The sequence below is a fragment of the Takifugu flavidus genome, chromosome 3 (assembly GCF_003711565.1).
Source record: "Takifugu flavidus isolate HTHZ2018 chromosome 3, ASM371156v2, whole genome shotgun sequence".
NCBI classification, from domain to species: domain Eukaryota; kingdom Metazoa; phylum Chordata; class Actinopteri; order Tetraodontiformes; family Tetraodontidae; genus Takifugu; species Takifugu flavidus.
Window position 1 is genome coordinate 17,285,167 of NC_079522.1, and position 18,111 is coordinate 17,303,277.

An 18,111-nucleotide genomic window follows, 5' to 3' on the forward strand; every position below is an offset into this window, starting at 1 on the left:
AATTGAGACTATTGTGAGTAAAATAGTGACTTGCACAACCTAGTGAGCATGAAGACGGTGGAAGGAGAGAGCTGAGTAAAAATAGGAGGAGAAAGACAAGTGCTGTTAGGTGAGCGGGTACTCATGGAAGACCTTTGTCTTCAAGAGCTTTTTGAAGAGAGGGTTTCCCAGGCTCTGACCACACTCAGGAGGGGAAAAGATATGAGAAAAGTCTGGAATGCCGTGCCTGTTCACGTGGCTTTGTCAGAAAATGTGCGGAATTCAGTGCACGATGGGTAGATTGAGCTCCAGCAAGATTGTTCAGGTAGTACGATGTAGGTCAGCCTAAGTGGTTTGGACTGGTGCTGGCCTCTACAGGTGGCCAGTGGACCTCTGACAGCAGTGGGATGACATGGGCCCCCCTTCGTTTGGTTGAAGATCAGATGTGACATATTATTCTGGGCCGCTTGAAGCACAGTCACCACATATTGGTGCACCTGTTAGGAGACCTGCTAGAAAAGCATTACAGTTGTCGATGTGGGAGATCACCATGGTTTGTACTAGCAGCTGAGTGGCATACTGGATTAGGAATGGTCTGGTTGTTCTGAAGTTGAATTAGGAATAGATTGAGGCTACATGATCAGGAAAAAGTCATCCTGACTCCAAGATTTTGCCTTGCTAGAGCCAAGAGGCACGGTGTCAATATTGATAATGAATATGTAATGGATGGATTGGCTGGCTTGGGAATCCAGGAGCTCAGTTGTGGGAAGGAAGGACTGGCCAGATAGGTACGATTTAAACCAGGAAAATTCATTGCCATGTGATGCCCATGCCAGAGAGAATGGAGAGAAGGATGTGGTCGGCAACTGTATCAACTGCAGCTGATATGTCAAGCAAGGTAATAACCAAAGCCTGAGCAGATGCTTGGACTGTTTTTTGAGTGTCTTCAGGGCCGTTTCTGTTGAGTGGCCACTCTTGAAACCAGATTATACATATACAATTCAATTTTACAAAATACAGACCTTGTTATTTCCTCTTTTATTTTGCTATTTCACAATAAGGTAATTTCCTTATTGAGACGTTCGACCTGGTTTATAATTATTTTACTCTTTTAATGTATACATTTGGGTGCAACTGAAGAGCAGCTCATAAAAATCCCTGCATTTTCTTGATTAAAGAAATAGCGCTGCCAACATGAATCCTATTTATGTATACTTTTTCCTGGCAAACACTTCACTTCGTCCAACAGAGGGCGCTGCAGCACCGTTCACAACATGAGTGCGTGCGCTATTCTCGCCAAGGATAGCAGAATGGATAATAAAGAATTAAGCTATTATCGGTTCTTATTGTAGAGATTAAAAACACATATACGCAGTATTGGTATTGTTTATGTGTTTATTGACGCATCATTATTTTCATAGGCAATGCTTCATACACCGGATTTTATTATGAAGGACAAAAGAGAAAGCAGTGCGTCTGTAGGGAGGGGGAGAGACACAGACACAGAGAGAGAGAGTGTGAGTCGTACAATAAGGATCCTCTAGACATCCAGGCTGCTCTTACGTGCTCAGTATCACCGCGTCTGTGAGCAGCCACCCAGCCAGGGTTCTGCCTCCTGACTCATCTCCGACAGACCACAAAGGGATCAAGGTGCGGTTGGTGGTCGTTGTCCACTTCTGCTTTATTCCGTCACACCTTCAGGCATGAACTCCGCCGAGCAAACCGTAACCTGGCTCATATCGCTGGGAGTCCTGGAGTCTCCAAAGAAAAGCATCTCCGACCCTGAGGCTTTCCTCCAGGCGTCTCTGCAGGATGGAGCCGTCCTGTGCCGGCTGCTGGACAGACTCAGACCCGGGACGGTGAAAGTAAGTATACAGGACGGACAAAGAAGGGGGAAAACATCAAATAACTGCAGTATCTGTAGGAAAGAAATGACATTCACCAAATTGAAATGCTCTATCGACAAATTAACGCCTTTAAACCTGTTGCCAAATTCATACCAACAGAACATCCCTTGACTTATGGTGATTTACAGATGCAGTCTTGCCAACAGGTTGGGTTTATTTTGTATTTAATTTCACTTTGATATAAACAGAAATATACATCGTTCGTAGACTCCGTGCAAATTTCAACGATAGAAAAAGAACATTCATATAATACAATATATATAGAAATTAAGTTAGCATAAACTTTATTGACATGAAATACTATCCATATGTATATATCATTCTAGCTCACGCACACAAACACGCGCGTGCACAAACTGACCATCTTGGCCATTTTACGTCACATCCTCTTCAAGTTTGTCATTGGTGGTTGTAGTTTTCACCGTCGTACCCATAGTAACGGCCTCTGTTCGCTCCAACTGAGCTAATTCCTCTTTCAAAATAAAAGTAAATCAATCTCTTCATCTATAATTTATCCCCACATCCTGTGTTTGATTTCACCGCGAGAGAAAAACACTTTCTCTGAGTGGTTCTAATGTAATGTCAATATAATCGATATATGTCAATACAGTCAATATATGTTCGGGAATGTTTAACATTTAAACCCCGGAAAATGAACATGTATTATTGTGCATATATTACGTTATTTATCAACTAATTTTGCTCAAATGACGCGGAAATGTGGCACTTATAAATGACCTTACTAAAAGTTATCGTAAGTAAAGGTTTAATTTGAAACTTAAATCCGGAAGTTTACCTTATTAGCTAGCTTGATGCTGAAAGGCAGCGGGCGACAAGTGTAGCAGCTACGCCTGGAATAACATTGATTTGTTGTGGGGGGAAACGTGCAGAAAACCACTAGTAATTCAACTTAGTTTTTATTCATTGTTTAAATGTGGTTAAACGACTTTTATCTTCCAGTTTTTACCGGAGCCGAGGAGCGACAACGAGTGTCAGAGGAACATTACCGAGTTTATTAACGGCTGCGGTGCTTTCGGTGTGGAGGTGAGTTATAATATAGCAATTATTGATACGCTCATTATGTTTGAAAGCTGTAGCTCCCCATACATATAATGTATAGAATTGATAACAATGTGCTGTATTGTGACGTGTTTCATAAGCTGCAGTTAATGTTTACCCTTTACTCCTACTTAAAGCAATAGGTATTGTAGTCATGAACAGAAGAAAATGTCTCATCATTGTTGTGGGGGCGTGTGGTTCTTAAATAGAAAGTATAACCAAAATATAATCTATCATAAAATGCAGGAAAACGTGTGTTTTCCTCCAAAGCGTGTGTTTTTCTGCATGTCCCCTGCAGTCCTCTCTCAGGCAGACAGCTAGGGACAAACCTTATATTGTTGAAAGCACTTTTTGGCTGTAATAGCCAAGAATAATTCTACTGTTAATATTATGATTCACATTTCCTAGTTCAGGGATTTGGTTCCAGACTTTTATTTTGACATTTCAAATTCTTAATCAGTGATATATGAGATGGGGGTGGGTTTAGTCAAAAAGAAATCCGATGCACGGCCTGATGTAATGCAACAGGCCGCGCATTGAGTGGATTTTTCCAATCAGGTTGATTAGGGGCCTGTCAGCCATGTTGCTGGAAGCCAAGGTCTCCATTAGCAGCAGTCTGTCTGACATCAGTGTACCGTAGTAATTCATCACACAAGCAGAGGATGAACCAGCAAAGGGAGGATTACTCTGTGAAGTGAAGGAGTTCTGATTCCATGATTAAACAGAGCATTACATTTTGATAGACCATGGAAACTCCTGCTCTTCAATAAATGCTTATTGATTCTGTGCCTTTAAACATTTACCTTTTGTAGCATCATTGATCAAACCAGTAAGTAAAACTCTGACCATCATGTGTTGCTACATTGTACCAAAATAATTCAAATTAAACTCAAAGGAACTATTAAAGAAAACAAACAAACAAATCAAAACGTGGAGACGCTTATATTTCCTCGCCCTTATTGACTGAGCCATGTGAGTATTCCAATAACCAGTTATGACATCATTACCAGTCCGCCTCCCCCCACTTGCTGCCAAATGGGTTTGGAGCACCTTCCATCAGTCTCATCAGGAGTAATTGGAGGAATATTTTGTAATATTTCTGTGCTGTTATTATAGAAATGGACAGAATATTTTACATTATTTCTTGTCCCACTGCCGACGTGAATAGCAAAAGTGTGTATCAATTATAAGGTATATACTGCCCCTTTGACTACTAATGAGTCTATGCAAATAAATCAAAACGACTGCATTAAGGTTATTTTTCATACAAATGTTTAAATTTAATCTTTAGTGGTTTACAGTGCTTCTACTGTACATTGTGGGAACGCAGGAATCAGTGTGTGGCGTACACAAGATTAGGGGGCTTCGGAGGTATTTTGTGTGGGTGTGCATGCATGTGTGTGTCTGTGTGATGGGGAGATTACAAGGGGAAGGTCAGACTAAGACTAATCCTGCTCCAGACTACAGTCTCGACACAGACTTTCTTCATCAACATGCTTTGACAACATCAAGTTGTAATGAGGAATGTGATGTGCAGTGTTGATGATATACACATCTTATTTTCTGTAACGCACCCTTTCAAGACCAAATATATTTTCCCCTCTCACATTTTTTCTCCTGTAGACTTTTGAGGTCAGTGACCTGCTACAGGGACTAAACTTCTCCAAGGTTCTTAATGCCTTGGTTGCTCTTAATAAAGCCACTGAAGGTATGATTTCTCTTCCTGTTGGGTTTCCCCCCAGCTTACTGCCTTTTTAATCCTGTTTTTACATGTGTAGTTGTTTACAGTCACAGGTACTGCATTATATCATCAAAGTGTAGGTTCTGCTTTATTATAGGGTTAGTAATAATAGGAAATGTTTGCCTCTTACATATTTGCCATTAAAGGTTTTAATATAAGACTGCCACATATATGGTGTGAATAATTTATATATTTGCCTGACTATTAATGCACCTAATATTCATGTTTAGGTGTTCCTGAAGACAATGTGTGTGTTCCTCCTTCATCGACCCTCAGGATTAAATCATTTGACTCTCTGAACACACAAACCACTCGTTCATCTAAACTGCTGCAACCCCAGTACCGCAGTTTAGTAAGTTCCCGTGATGTCGCAGTTTAAGATTAATTAGCACAGACCCACCCTGATGTGCCACTTGTAAACAGGCAGATGTTTGTCTCTTTATCATTGTTGTTTTTCCAGGACATGTCAGAGGGGAACGGCTGTGGTAACCTGCTGGTCAAGGCCCGCTTTGCCTTCCAACAGACCAATGAGGATGAGCTGTCTTTCTCAAAGGGTGACATTATCATTGTGAGCCGACAGGAGGATGGAGGCTGGTGGGAAGGCTCGTACAACGGAAAGAGCGGCTGGTTCCCTAGTAACTATGTACGGGAGTTGAAAGGAAGTGGTACGTGCTTTCGCTCTTTACACCTACATTTATTGCATCATGTGTTAGAAATATATTTGAACAAAAAAACCACTGACTCTGATCTTTTGACCTATTTCTTTTGACCTATCTTCTAAAAGCATCGGCCAAACTTGCAGGTACAAAAAAAAACAACTCTCTGGCAGTGCCTCACTACAGTCACTCCTGTGATACTGTTCAAAGTTATTTAACACACATTACTGAGTATTAAAAATTAATTGATGGCATTTATTTGCCGTGTTTAATATCAGGTTGTTAAAATTAAAGCTGCAGAGTTAAACTGCATTTTATTTACAGACCATTTTTAACTGTATCAAAGCAAAAAAGAACAATTTCTCTATTTAGGTCTAATTTCAAATTGTTGAGGTTTTTCTGGTGTTAATTGGGATGGTGAGATTCATACATCTGATTTTGGCTGTTGGTTTGTGGTCGGTTTCTGAGGAGGGAAGGAAGGAAGCTCCATGAGTACACAAAGACAGGAAGTTCCAGAACAACTGTGTAAAGAGGAACTTCCTGAAAGAACAAGCATGGTAATACTGAGGAATGGTAGTTTTGTATCCTCAGAAATCGATGCTTAAGACTGCAGGTTTGCAGTTCATACATCATTCATCCAGTTATTCAGGTAACATGTCATGTGCAAAATAAAAAGCTTTTATTTTTACACCCTAGTGTTGTAAAAGAATCCCATGATGACTGAAGCAATTTCTGAAAGAATAATTTAGTTAATGCAAGATTTGTTTTTTCTAAATTTTGATTTCAGCTCTTTTTTTAAATATATTTTCTATTCTTATTTCAATTTTTTGTACTACCGTATATATTTATTATTACTACTTATTGTTCTTTTTCTATCCTTGCATTCCTGAATGTCTTTTCCTCTGTGTGTTTTTGCTGCTGTTGCACCGTATATCTCCCTGTTGTGGGACAAGTAAAGGAAATCTGAATCTGAATCTGAAATTGCAAGAACTGACAGCTGCTCCGGCAAAAAGTCAACTGTTATTCACCATTGCATTTTACAGTTATGTTTTATTAAACATATAATAGATAAAACAGATTTTGTGTTTTACTGCAGTGTGATTTCAATGTGTCTACATCATTTCTAATTTACTCTGTATTTTTCCTTTAAATAGACAAAACCTCAGACAAGCCAAAGTCTTTAACCATGAAAAGTCCCCCCAAAGTGTTTGACACCACCGTCATTACTAAGACCTACTACAATGTGGTGAGACAAATTGCATGTCTGTTCTAAAATAATATTTTTTGTCTTGATGCATGGAGGAATTTACACTTTTTTTCAAATTTTACTTCATTTATTATCAAATAAACTAGACATCAATGTATTTATAATGAAGGTAATAGAGCATTTATATAAACAATGTAATAATTTGTGGCTAAAGTATCTGGATTTGTATGTTTTCCAACTTTAATGGACTGTCATTGTAATTTACAAAAAAATCCAATTCCAAATGGTGTGTATCTGTTTAAAACCATGTGATTACCTCTCATAGCTGTGTGTGCAGATGCAGATGTAGGTTATTTCTTCCATTCCAGTGGTTTCTGGGGCAGCCTTGCCCCTGGGTTAGCTTTTGCCAGTGTGTTTGAATAATGCAACAAGCTTTAACAGTCTTACCAGTCAACCCATCTTTTTTTGGATCTGATTCTGTGAATCTGTCTCTGACCCAATAACCAAATAATAGCCAGTCTATGTAGCCACCCAAATATTAAGAGGATGCCAAAAGTTTTTGCCTTCTTATCTTAATATTGTGCCGTGCTTGTGGGAAAATATGAGATCTTTCTTTCCTTTTCTGTGAGGTCTTTCTTTTCCTTTCCTTCTTTCTTTCCTTCCAGGTCTGTCTTTGCTGTTTAACTGAGTTTGGCTTTGCAGCCTTTTTCTGTGGACTGATACGATGTAGTTATTCAGTTTCATTCTAATGATGCAACTTTTGTTGCAATGTATTACAGTCTATTTTCACCTGTTCTGCATCAACGTCTGCTTGCCTTTTGACAAAATGAAACTGTTAGCGCAACAAACCTTATTTCCCCCCGGCTCTCCATTATTGTTACTATGGTGAGAAACCAGAACAGAATTGAATAATACTATATATGGATTCTGTTTTTCCAACATGCATAAGTTCTTTATTTAAAACCAGTTGCATTATTACATTGTGCAAAAATGCTCATCACAGTTTCAATTTGCCCCACATTTATTATTAATCTACGTGATGTTTATCATTTACTTAAAGCTTTACTCACAGCCTGGTTGACTGTTAATCTTCACAAATAATAATCATCATTCTATCTGTTTAATCTGACATGTTTGTAGGTACTCCAAAACATTCTTGAAGCAGAGACAGAATTTTCAAGAGAGCTACAGAGTGTCCTGGGCTCATACCTGCGCTCTCTTCATCCCACAGACAGGTAGAAATATTGTCACATTAATAAGCTGTAATAAGATATGCATTGTTTTTATTAAGTGTATTATAATTATCATGAGGTACATCTGAAAATGTTGAAATGTTTTGCATCTTTTGTGAATGGATGATTTTCATAATGAATATAAATGGATATGAAAATGATTTTTGATAGATTATTAGCATGCTTTATACTCTCTTATCTGCTCTGTTTTGCAGAATCAGCAGTGCTGATATCGGTCATATTCTGGGAAATTTGGAGGAGATCTCTACTTTCCAGCAGATGTTGGTTCAATCCTTGGAAGAGCATACAAAGTTAGTCTGCCACAAAGTGTGTCTGAACAGATAAAATGTCTTGTTTGATTAATGTGTGTGCTAAAAGTTTTGGTTCTACCCAGTAAATAAAGTTTTATAAGAGCTCAAAACTAAAATAAACAAAATTTTAAAATGCAAATTTTAGTTTTGAGCATGATAAACAACCCCAAGACTGTTGTTATGGCAACTGTTTGGCATTGGAACTTAGATACACACAATTTTAATATGATTGCATTGCTTAAAAGCTGCAAAAAGCCCAGGTAAACTACTCCTGCCTAAATCTTGTTGAATTCATGATGTTTCCATCCAAAAGGAGCAATTCTGACTGTGACTGTTGCTAGGTAGAGCAACAGAATCACCTAGTGGTAGACTACAGGAAAAGCCTATCTAAGAAGCCGTCAGTCAGTCCATATGTTTCGTTATATGTTATAAACCAAAACATATAATCAGCAAGTATTCATTATTTTTTCCCAGATTGCCTCACAGAAATGCAGTTTTCTATTCAAAATTTAAATTGTATAGTTACCTACCTGCAAAAAGGCCATGGGGTCGATGCCCAGCTACAACATGCTTTACTGTGGGGAGTTAAGATCCTCTCTCTGGGTCTGTATGGGCTTTTTCCTCGTTCATTTGGTTTCCCCCACCGTCAAAAAGCATCCACAGGCTGTCAGTAAAAATAGGAAATGTTTTCATCATTGTTTTTTAATTCTTTTTTCCCTAATAACCGGCCAAGCGTTGTGTGCGCAGACTTCCAGATAGCCAGCAGAGGATTGGAGGGTTTTTTCTGAGTCTCATGCCCCAGATGAAGTCCATCTATGTGGCCTACTGTTCCAACCATCCATCTGCAGTCAATGTACTCATGCAGCACAGGTAAAGAAATACAGTTGGGACTAAAGACACAAGCATTGTCAGGTGGGGATGCAGAGAACGTTGTGATTCTTCCAAAGTATATTAATCTGTTTCGTGTGTATCACAGTGAGGAACTGGGGGAGTACATGGAGTCAAAGGGGGCCTCCAGTCCAGGGATCCTGACTTTGACCACCAGTCTGAGTAAACCCTTCACCAGACTGGAGAGATACCCTGCACTGCTGAAAGAACTCGACAGGCACATGCAGGTTAACTTCCATTTATCTGTTGGGAAATATATATAATAAATAAATGAATCATATTTAAGTTTAAATTCATAAATGACAAAAATAGCAGTATTGTCCCTCTTTCTAATCTTGCAAATTTACTGGAATGGCCAATAATAGCTTTTTTTTACCTATAGGTTGCTATTTAACTTAAAATATAATTAAAACATACATCTTATACTGTTTAAGCCACTTCACTACTGGACCGCCTGAAATGAAACAGGCTCTAAATTGAATGTAAATCATGCGATCCCATGTTTTGTTTTGTCTATCTTTTAGGACCAGCACCCTGACAGAGCTGATCTCCAAATGTGCATGGCGGCCTTTAAAAGCCTCACAGTAATTTACCAACGCTCATTTTCTTACATGTCTGATAGTTGAATTCTATTTTATTTTTTAGCAAATTTAAGATATAAATCAATCAATCAAAACATTTTGTTCTGTGTAAGACGACACTTGATTTAATTTCTACCCATATTTACCGGTAGTTGTTTTACAGTTTATATATACTTTATATGACTCTTTAAGTGCCTCTGTGTGTTTAGGCTCAGTGTCAGGAGATGAGGAAGAAAAAGGATCTGGAGTTACAGATTTTAACAGAACCGATCCGAAACTGGGAGGGGGATGACATCCAATCCCTTGGCCCAATATTGCACATGTCCCAAACCACGGTCCACACGCCGACCTGTCAGGTATCTTCACACCTATCAAAAATCTCTACTACAGTCTCACTTTTACAGAGGCCTGATGCATTCAAGGACTCAACTAATACTATTTAAACAGCGCTTCTCTTTCCAGGAGTTAAGTGAATGTTACCTGGTCCTGTTCCCACACACCCTGCTCATGCTTTCTGCCAGTCCGCGGATGAGTGGCTTCATTTATCAGGTACAGCCGCTCCAGCTGTGCTTCATTTCTATATTTTCACATAAACAGCGTTGAATCATTCTACCAGTTGACTGTGCAACTGTATTATTCTTTCTTTTCAATAAAGAGATTCTGTATTGTTCAGAGTTCACTTCTGGAGAATTCAGTTGGGTATTCACAAATGTTTTTCCACAGGGAAGGATGCCGCTGTCAGGAATGCTCATCTCCAGAATAGAAGATGGCGAAAACCTGAGGAATGCTTTTGAAATCTCCGGTGCATTATTTATCCAGGCAACTTTTTTATTCATCTGTAGTGTCCCATTACTCAAGAGCACGTAAACACTAGGATTATCAGTGCATTCCTTGAAAATCTGGAAAGGAATTTGCCATAAAAAGGCTGTTTTATGTTTCTTACTGTAGGTGTGCCTCACATGTGTACTTGATTTGTTGCGCAGGCAGCCACAATGAGAGGATGCAGGTTGCCTGTATCACACAGCAGGACCTGCAGGACTGGCTGGACCTTCTCACCAAACACACACACACACCAACTCCACACACCCCTTCATACAAACATCAGTCTGTCTGCCACACAGTAAGAGTGATTTTTTTAACAGATACTATATTATGCACTTATCCAGGTAAAACGCTGGTTAAGTCTCTTTTTTTTCTGTTTCTGCTAGCTGCCCTCTCATCCTGGCACTCCCTCCAGATTGTCTGAATCACACGGAGGCAGCACCGGACAAACGTACCACACTCTTCCTCACCCAACCTCTTTTGGGACATTACACAGCAACAGTCTGACGTGGGGGCCCCTGGAGCCACCAAGCACCCAAAAACCCTGGAGCCTGAGCTGCCTTAGACCCGCGCCTCCACTCCGTCCCTCAGCTGCGCATTGCCAAAAGGAGGTGCTTATTAGAAGCTCTTAAATTACAGTCTCTCCCCACCACAACTTTTTCTCATAGTTGGACCTGAACTAAGATATGCACATTCCTGTGTCTCAACAAACTGTCAAGCAGCTGTTTTTCCTCCTTATGTGAAGGATTTGAGTAAGAGTCCAAAGAATATGAAGAAGCTACTACCTAAAAGAAAGCCAGAGAGGAAACCTTCAGAAGAGGACTTCACTGTGAGAAAAAGTAGGAAACACTCACAAGTCGAAGCTTTTATTCTATTTGGTGTTCAAGGTTTAGGTGTGTATAATTTAATAACTTGGTGAGTTGCAGAAACTTACTACTTACTACTGCTGACTAGTTACTACTTTTAGTAGTTTGCAAAGCTCTTTCTGCATTAGAGATGAAGAAGTTTGTTTTTAAAGAAAATATATATTAATTTGACTTGGTTGTTCCTGTACAACAGTACATCTAGACCCTTATTTTTCCAGATGCATTGTGGTAGTTTAGCAAAGCAGGAGTGTGTGTGTGTAATTCTAATCTGTAGTTTGCTTTTGGTCTCTCAGGTACAGCTGCTCTAGAGGAGGACGCTCAGATACTGAAAGTAATTGAAGCTTACTGCACAAGTGCCAAAACACGGCAGACTTTAAACTCCAGTAGGTCCATGCACACGTGCACACACACTCACTCACACACTGACAGGCCTCCTGCTGTCTCACTAGCAATGATTTCTTCTCTGCTGTAACTTTAACAATGTTTCTCTCTTGTCTGTCTTCTCCTCCTTCCATTCCTTTCCCAACCTTTCTGTGAAACACACTTTGATTTTTTTCCAAATCCATTCTTCCTGCGCCACCCTCCTTCCAAAATGATTTGCTCTTCCTGTTATCTCCAACATTTCTTCAACCCCTATTTGTTGAATTGTGGTCCAGCCTGGCAAGGGACTGACCTCATGCATAACCATGTACTTGCCGACAACAGTCTCAGCGTGGCTGGTTTCCCTGGCAACCTGCCCTGCTCTGACCAGTCAGAGGACTCGGATTATGACAGTATTTGGACTGCTACTAGTTACAGGACTGCCTCAATTTCTCGTAAGATATTTGGGTCATAATCTGCTGACCTGAACACATGTCCTTTTTGTGTCCATTGGATATTTTTGTATCAGTTTTTGTATTAGAATTTTTCAAACATCTCTTTAGATATTTTAGTTCTGTCAACACTAGTTTAACTCTAAATGGTCTGCTCTTTAAGAGGTCGTCATTTTCTCTATTATTATTTGTTCAAGTATTTTATTATAGTTTCTCAGTCTGTCGCCTGTGTTGTGAAAGTGAAGTGGGGATTGGACACAGTCCTTGACACCGTCGTCCCTGTCTCATCAGGCTCCAGCAGGAAGGATGTACAGATGCTCTTTCCAGAGGAGGAGAAGATCATCATCGAGGAGACCAAGAGCAACGGACAAACGGTGGTGGAGGAAAGGTGAGGACAGAGAGCCCCAGTTGCCATATTTGCAGGGCCATGAATAACTCAGCCTGTGGAGGGAAGTGAGTCACTGTAAAAATAAAATATGTATAACATCCACATTTCACGTTAAGATGCTGAATGCCACCAACCATAATACAGGAACAATGAGAGCAACAAAAGGCTCTTCAGTGAAGACCAGAGTGTTTTCTTCTTTCTGAGTGTGGACTCTGCAGCGTTGGTTTAGCTTGTAAAGAGAAGACATGGCCATTGTAAGACCTGGATTAACTACCCAGAGAAATACATGAAAAGTTTGGATGGACTGTGAACAGTTATGCAGGTGGAAGATGATTGTGTAGCCAAACGCTCGCATGCACCTGTGGAGGCTGAGTCAAGTGGTTCTCTGCAACTGTACATTTAACCTGACTGTAAAAGCTCTTTCTGTTGTCGCAGGAGTCTGGTGGACACTATCTACAGTCTGAAAGACGAGGTGCAGGAGCTCAAACAGGTTAGCCTCAGCGGTCATGAGCACAGAAGCGTTTTGTTGTGGTAAAATGAAAGGATTCCAACCAAAATGCTCAGCTCAGAATACCTGGGTCTTGCTGTTGTCATGCTCCTTGTTATCCTCCCTTTTAATCTTCAAGGACAACAAGCGCATGAGGAGGACGCTGGAAGAGGAGCAGCGAGCCAGGAAAGAGTTGGAGCGCATCATCAGGAGAGTCTTGAAGAACATGAATGACCCCAGCTGGGATGAGACCAACCTCTGAGATCAGCATTTGTCTCAGGATCCTAGACAAGACTGTTTCCTGACTTTTAGGGGCCAAATGTCCAATGAAATGTTGTCAAACTACAGGGGACCAAACTGGACCATCAGCAAAGACTCTCTGTTATCCTCTGAAGCCAAATTAGCTGGTAGGTGTGATGACATCACTCTCCAATGTGCTGCTTTGCCTTATTAACATTTGTTCCTCTTTTCTCTGTCTGTTATCAACCAGTCAGTCTTCTGAGTATTTGGATTCATGACGGGAGGACGGTATTGTGTACTGAGAATATCAGAGAAACAATTACATTTCTCACCTGAAACTGATTTAAATACTCTTGTTCCAGCCTCAAATCAGAGGCAATTACATCATGAGTTATAGAAGATTTAATATGAAGTATCCTAACAAACACTCCCTAAGCTAAAGGTGCTAACTAAATCTAGGTTAGGGCTCTTCAGTTTGTCCTCATCACTTGGACAGTGCTCAAGTTTTCGTGGTGGAAGGTTCCCTTTAGAACTTTCTCAGGTGGTTCTAAATGAAAGCGTTGTAGCTTGAGTCCTGTTGTGTTCAGAGGTCATGAGGGCAACGTGGTCCACATTGATGTATGAGGGAATCAAATTGACAGATGCATTTAAAACATAATAAAGATCAAAGCTGTTGCGATTACAGGAATCCATGACTGCTAGAAACACGTCGACTGTGAAACAATTCCTGCCTTCGCCTACCTAAAGGTGGAACCTCAGCCCTGCTACAAGAACCTATTTGAACCCCTTTTTTCTGCGTGTGTGCTTGAAGTAAAAGATAAAAACTCCAACTCCTGCCTATAACATTTAGATACGCTGTTTTAATACAATACCTCTCAGCATAGTACCACTTTATTGTATTAAAATAGCACTTTAGCTGCTAAGTTGTGTTTCACTGACAAAACAACAAATTCAGCTTTATTTTAAATTTGTATTTTTCAACACGTTGCACTGGGATAAGCAATAACTGAATTACACTGCAATGCAAAGGAAATATAGCCTTCTGTCAGACTTATTATGCAAATTTTGCTTTAACAGAGGTTAATAAACTCACTAAAACACTAACTGACCTAAAGTGTCAACGCCACATCACTTTAAAAAACAACAACAATCCAGTCACAAAATTCAACACGTGCTTTATTTTTGAAGACCAAAGTCCAGGCAGTACCCTGAAACATGTTTTTAAATGCTTTTTACTCTTTTCCTAATCTATTAACTGTTTTCCTATACGTGTATTTGAATCATTTGTGTGCTTTGATCCCACGCTACCGCTTAAGAGTTTCATGAGGGGTTGATTGGATCGATGCGCAGTATCCCCCAGCATCAGGTGACGTGCCTTGGGCTGAAGAAGTTTCTTTATTAATAATAGAACGTTTCAAACTTTTACCTGCAGGTGGAGAACACTCATCTTAGCAATGCCATGAACTGTTCATCACAGAGTTTAATTTATGTACTGAGTGAAAACGACTGATGCAATTGTTGTGTGTTTAATGTTATGGGGGGACGCTGATTAGTTGCTATGACAACCGCTTTATTTATTTAACCTGTTTCTTTCCTAAATAAAATGTCCCATTGAAACTGTTCTGCATCTGTGATTATCAGAATTCAGTGACATCTTGGTCAAAAGTTTATAGGACATATGTGGAGGGAGGATTCCATAAAAATTAAGACTAAATCTGAATCGGTGGGTGAGATTGTTGATTGCACATTGGCTGAAAGACCCTCTTCTGTCCTATCTGTTCATCTCAGAGCAGCCAATCGGTCGTACTCTGGCTGTCTGACCTGATGTCTGTTGGACAAACAGGAACCACTAAAAAGAACAGTCAGATGAGGGAGTGAAAACCAGTACAGCTCAAGTTACAGTTCTAGTTAGCTTAGCAGTTTGGCAATTTTATTATAAAAGTTGAATCATGACTAATGTTTAGTACAACTGAACCACAGTGTGGCAACACTTGATTATCTTACACACTTACTCTGTAAATTTCTATTGGTAACTTTGTGATGTCTCACCGTGTTGCCACCAATTTAACAGCAGGCTTCCTGTTAGACACCTATTATTTATCTAATCAATAGCGCCGCTACGTGAAATTGCCAACCTATTTTGGCAGGAAACCGGCGACGAGCATTATACCTGCAACAACGGAGAAGAAAGGAGTCTTTGTGGAGTTGTCCTCGCTAAATTGACAAGGCCTTTTGCAGCCTTTGATAGAGGGCTGAATGCCTGGCACAATAGAAAGCATATAAATCCAGTCTGGAAAGCTCAAATGTCAACTCTTTTCATAATGACACCAGCGCCCTGAAAGAGGAATAATTGATTAGTTCACCTTTTGTCTCAGGCAAATGTCCAATCAAGGAGGACTAAAACAGGTCCACGGAGGAAGCAACATCTTGCGTGAGGCGACTGTGGTCCACATCTTCCTTTAGGTGATCCAGCGTTCCTCGTGTATGCTAATTGGAGCGTCACAGCGTTGTCTCTGAGCACATGTAGTCTGGTTCCAGCATTAAACTGCTGTTTATCTTTTGAGGTCAGCGAAGGAGCGAAGTGGAGGCCAAAAGCCAAACTCTGAGCTGGATTTGGAGTGATGGGTGTTCACCTGCAAAAGATCCTCTGTCTGTACAATTGAGCGTCTCCGGGATCCACCCAGATGGAGGCAGTCGATTCTTTACCTGAAACATCTCGTACCTAACACAAATCTGTGACACAAAATGGCTTCTGGTCTTTTTTTTGTGTGTGAGGGAACGGAGGCCTCTTTGCTTTAGCTCATGTTGCTCCCTCTTCCTCCCTTTCTCCTCTCCCAAAGCACCACCATTAATCTCCAGCCTCTGCAATTTTCCTCCTCAATAGCAGAAAAGGAAATGCAGGCCTTGTCTCTCTTTCTCTGGCCAAGTTATTGTTGCCACAAAAGAGCCAAGTAATAATTTTTTTGTCATTGGTTTACTCCCTAAAAGCCCATTTGACGTTGGTCCTGAAAGGAAAGCAATAAAGAGACCTTTTCAGCCGCTCTGAATGAGCCAGCGGAGGAGGATTGAATCCCTCTGGGATGGTGCGACTGAAGCGGCCCCTTTTTATGATCATTATTGTCTTTGCTCCGGTAATCAAATGCAGCTGAAATGAAAGTGGAGTTTTCTATGAAAATACAAGCCTTTGTTGCTTTTGGGGAGGCTAGTAATTCATAAACAATACGCCGACTCCTTTTGTTTGGATCATAATACATCCCTGCTGCCCTGAAAGAGCGCGCACACACATTGACAGCGGGGTAAAAGCCAAATCGAAACAGCAGGGGAAGAGAGAGTATAAAAGGTGGCCGAGAGGCGGGTTTTTCAGTCCTCCTCCTGCCTGACAGACGCAGGATCCTCCAGTTTTCCCTCTCCTCGCCTGGAACTGCCCAGGTTTCCAGGTGGATCTCCTTCCCCAAAGTGTCCCACTGAAGGGAGAGGATTATTTTTTTCTTTATTTAAAAGATTGATGATCACAGAAGAGACTTTTAGCTCTGAGCTACCGTCAAACTCCTCCTCGGTGGGATTAATTGTTAAGGTCTGAGAAAGGTGGTCAGGACAGGAAGTTGGACAGGAACTGTGCATTCGGACATGAATGCAAACCTGGTGTTCTGGGTGTCGAGGATTTGCCTCCAACTATAAGGAAGGGAGATGCTGGAGAGTTTGGAACCGCTTGAAGTCGGACCGTGATGCGCACAGGTAAGCTCACGCTGAACTCAGGGCGGGAAAACTTTTGACACCGATGTTACCGTAGAAACTGTCAATAGGATAGGATGCCATAGAGGAATCTGATGAAGAGTTCCACCTGGTTTTTCTTAATAAATAAAATATTTGAGATGAAATTTACAATAGGGTTCTAAGAAAAAACCCACAAAATGGACAGACCTTCATGAAGGCTGATGTTTCAAGGGTTCCTTCTAGAGCCTACAGGGAGTCGCTGACATCCCATCAATGACACAAACATCTAAAAAAAAGAGTTTTGGGTAAAAGCAAAGTTTTTCGGAACCCTTCTGCACTTGTGTCATGAGCCACCGTGGAAAAGAATAAACTGCATGTTGGTATCTCTAATGATGATGCAGTGGCCAGTAGCAAGGTTCTGGGTCCCTCTGAGTGCTTGGCATGTTCTCCCATGTCTGCACGGGTTCTCTCCAGGGTCTCCTGTCCTCTTCTATTGTCCAAAGTCCTGTGGTTGAGGGACAGGTGCGTTGGCATCCTCGCTTCAGCTGCGAAGCGTTCTTCCTCTCGATGGGGTTGTGACGCGTCCAGGTTGTCTCAAGGTTCTGAAGTGGATGAGTGGACTCGTTCCTGTAACGCAGACAGACGGGATGAGAGAAAGCGGTTGTTACACACCGGTGCCACTAGATGGCAGCAAACACCACACAATGATAGCCCAACGGTTGTTTGTGCTTTATTTTTCTTTTTTAACTGCTCACGACAAACGTTTTACTTTTTATTCATTACCTGTGACACACTCAACTTTCTACCAGCTTCTGGGTTATTGCCAGGGTGATGTTATAAGAACCTGATGTCATTTATGATACATACAATATGAGCTGCAAACATTAGTACAGTCTAGATGATTTTTTTTTAAAAACTTTTATTTATGCACTTTAGTTGTTCAGTCTGGGGGGGAATAATGAACCAAACAAAAAATGAATTACACCGACACCCCATTGCAACAATATGCTTTTTTTTTTCTTTTTTTTAAATACTGAAACAAATACTAGTACTATAATGCTGCTTCTGATGAATTAAAAACCTCAGGGCCTCATGTTAGATATAAGAAGAAAATATACAAGGCCATATTTATATCTTACGGTGAGATCTATTGTTAGTAGTTAGATTTGGAAACTATTTTTCAAAGCCTTTATACCCCACCATTGGTATGTGAAGCTAGTG

At 40.5% G+C, this 18,111-nt stretch overlaps 1 protein-coding gene and 2 long non-coding RNA genes across 8 annotated transcripts in view; 2 read left to right on the plus strand and 1 right to left on the minus strand.

Annotated features, from left to right (window-relative positions):
* Positions 1-1,356: 1,356 nt before the first annotated feature.
* Positions 1,357-1,735, minus strand: LOC130523190 (uncharacterized). The gene is made up of 2 exons (XR_008949823.1): positions 1,543-1,735; positions 1,357-1,455 (listed from the first exon to the last, which is right to left on the minus strand). It is a non-coding gene; the product is annotated as an uncharacterized LOC130523190 (long non-coding RNA).
* On the plus strand, positions 1,489-15,625 carry LOC130523183 (rho guanine nucleotide exchange factor 7-like). 6 transcript variants are annotated; one of them, XR_008949819.1, is made up of 23 exons: positions 1,489-1,844; positions 2,847-2,930; positions 4,569-4,653; positions 4,917-5,038; positions 5,147-5,351; positions 6,497-6,588; positions 7,690-7,784; positions 7,997-8,092; positions 8,840-8,962; positions 9,069-9,207; positions 9,505-9,564; positions 9,771-9,917; positions 10,009-10,110; positions 10,285-10,363; positions 10,545-10,681; positions 10,770-10,994; positions 11,129-11,222; positions 11,543-11,632; positions 11,906-12,064; positions 12,353-12,449; positions 12,885-12,939; positions 13,076-13,343; positions 15,552-15,625. XR_008949819.1 is itself a non-coding variant. In XM_057028217.1 (22 exons), the coding sequence occupies exons 1-22, from the start codon at positions 1,683-1,685 to the stop codon at positions 13,196-13,198; spliced, it is 2,571 nt and encodes an 856-aa protein (XP_056884197.1). In that variant the 5' UTR covers positions 1,489-1,682; the 3' UTR covers positions 13,199-14,796. The 6 variants fall into 6 exon arrangements, 4 of the variants coding, with proteins under 4 accessions (XP_056884197.1, XP_056884198.1, XP_056884199.1 ...); XR_008949818.1 differs by lacking the exon at positions 15,552-15,625 and adding an exon at positions 13,862-14,796; XM_057028217.1 differs by lacking the exon at positions 15,552-15,625 and having other exon boundaries at positions 13,076-14,796.
* A 23-nt stretch (positions 15,626-15,648) lies between these two features.
* LOC130523188 (uncharacterized) overlaps positions 15,649-18,111 on the plus strand; it is a 63,820-nt gene continuing 61,357 nt past the window's right edge. The window contains exon 1 of the long non-coding RNA XR_008949821.1: positions 15,649-16,911. This is a non-coding gene — a long non-coding RNA (uncharacterized LOC130523188). The remainder of the gene's footprint in view (positions 16,912-18,111) is intronic.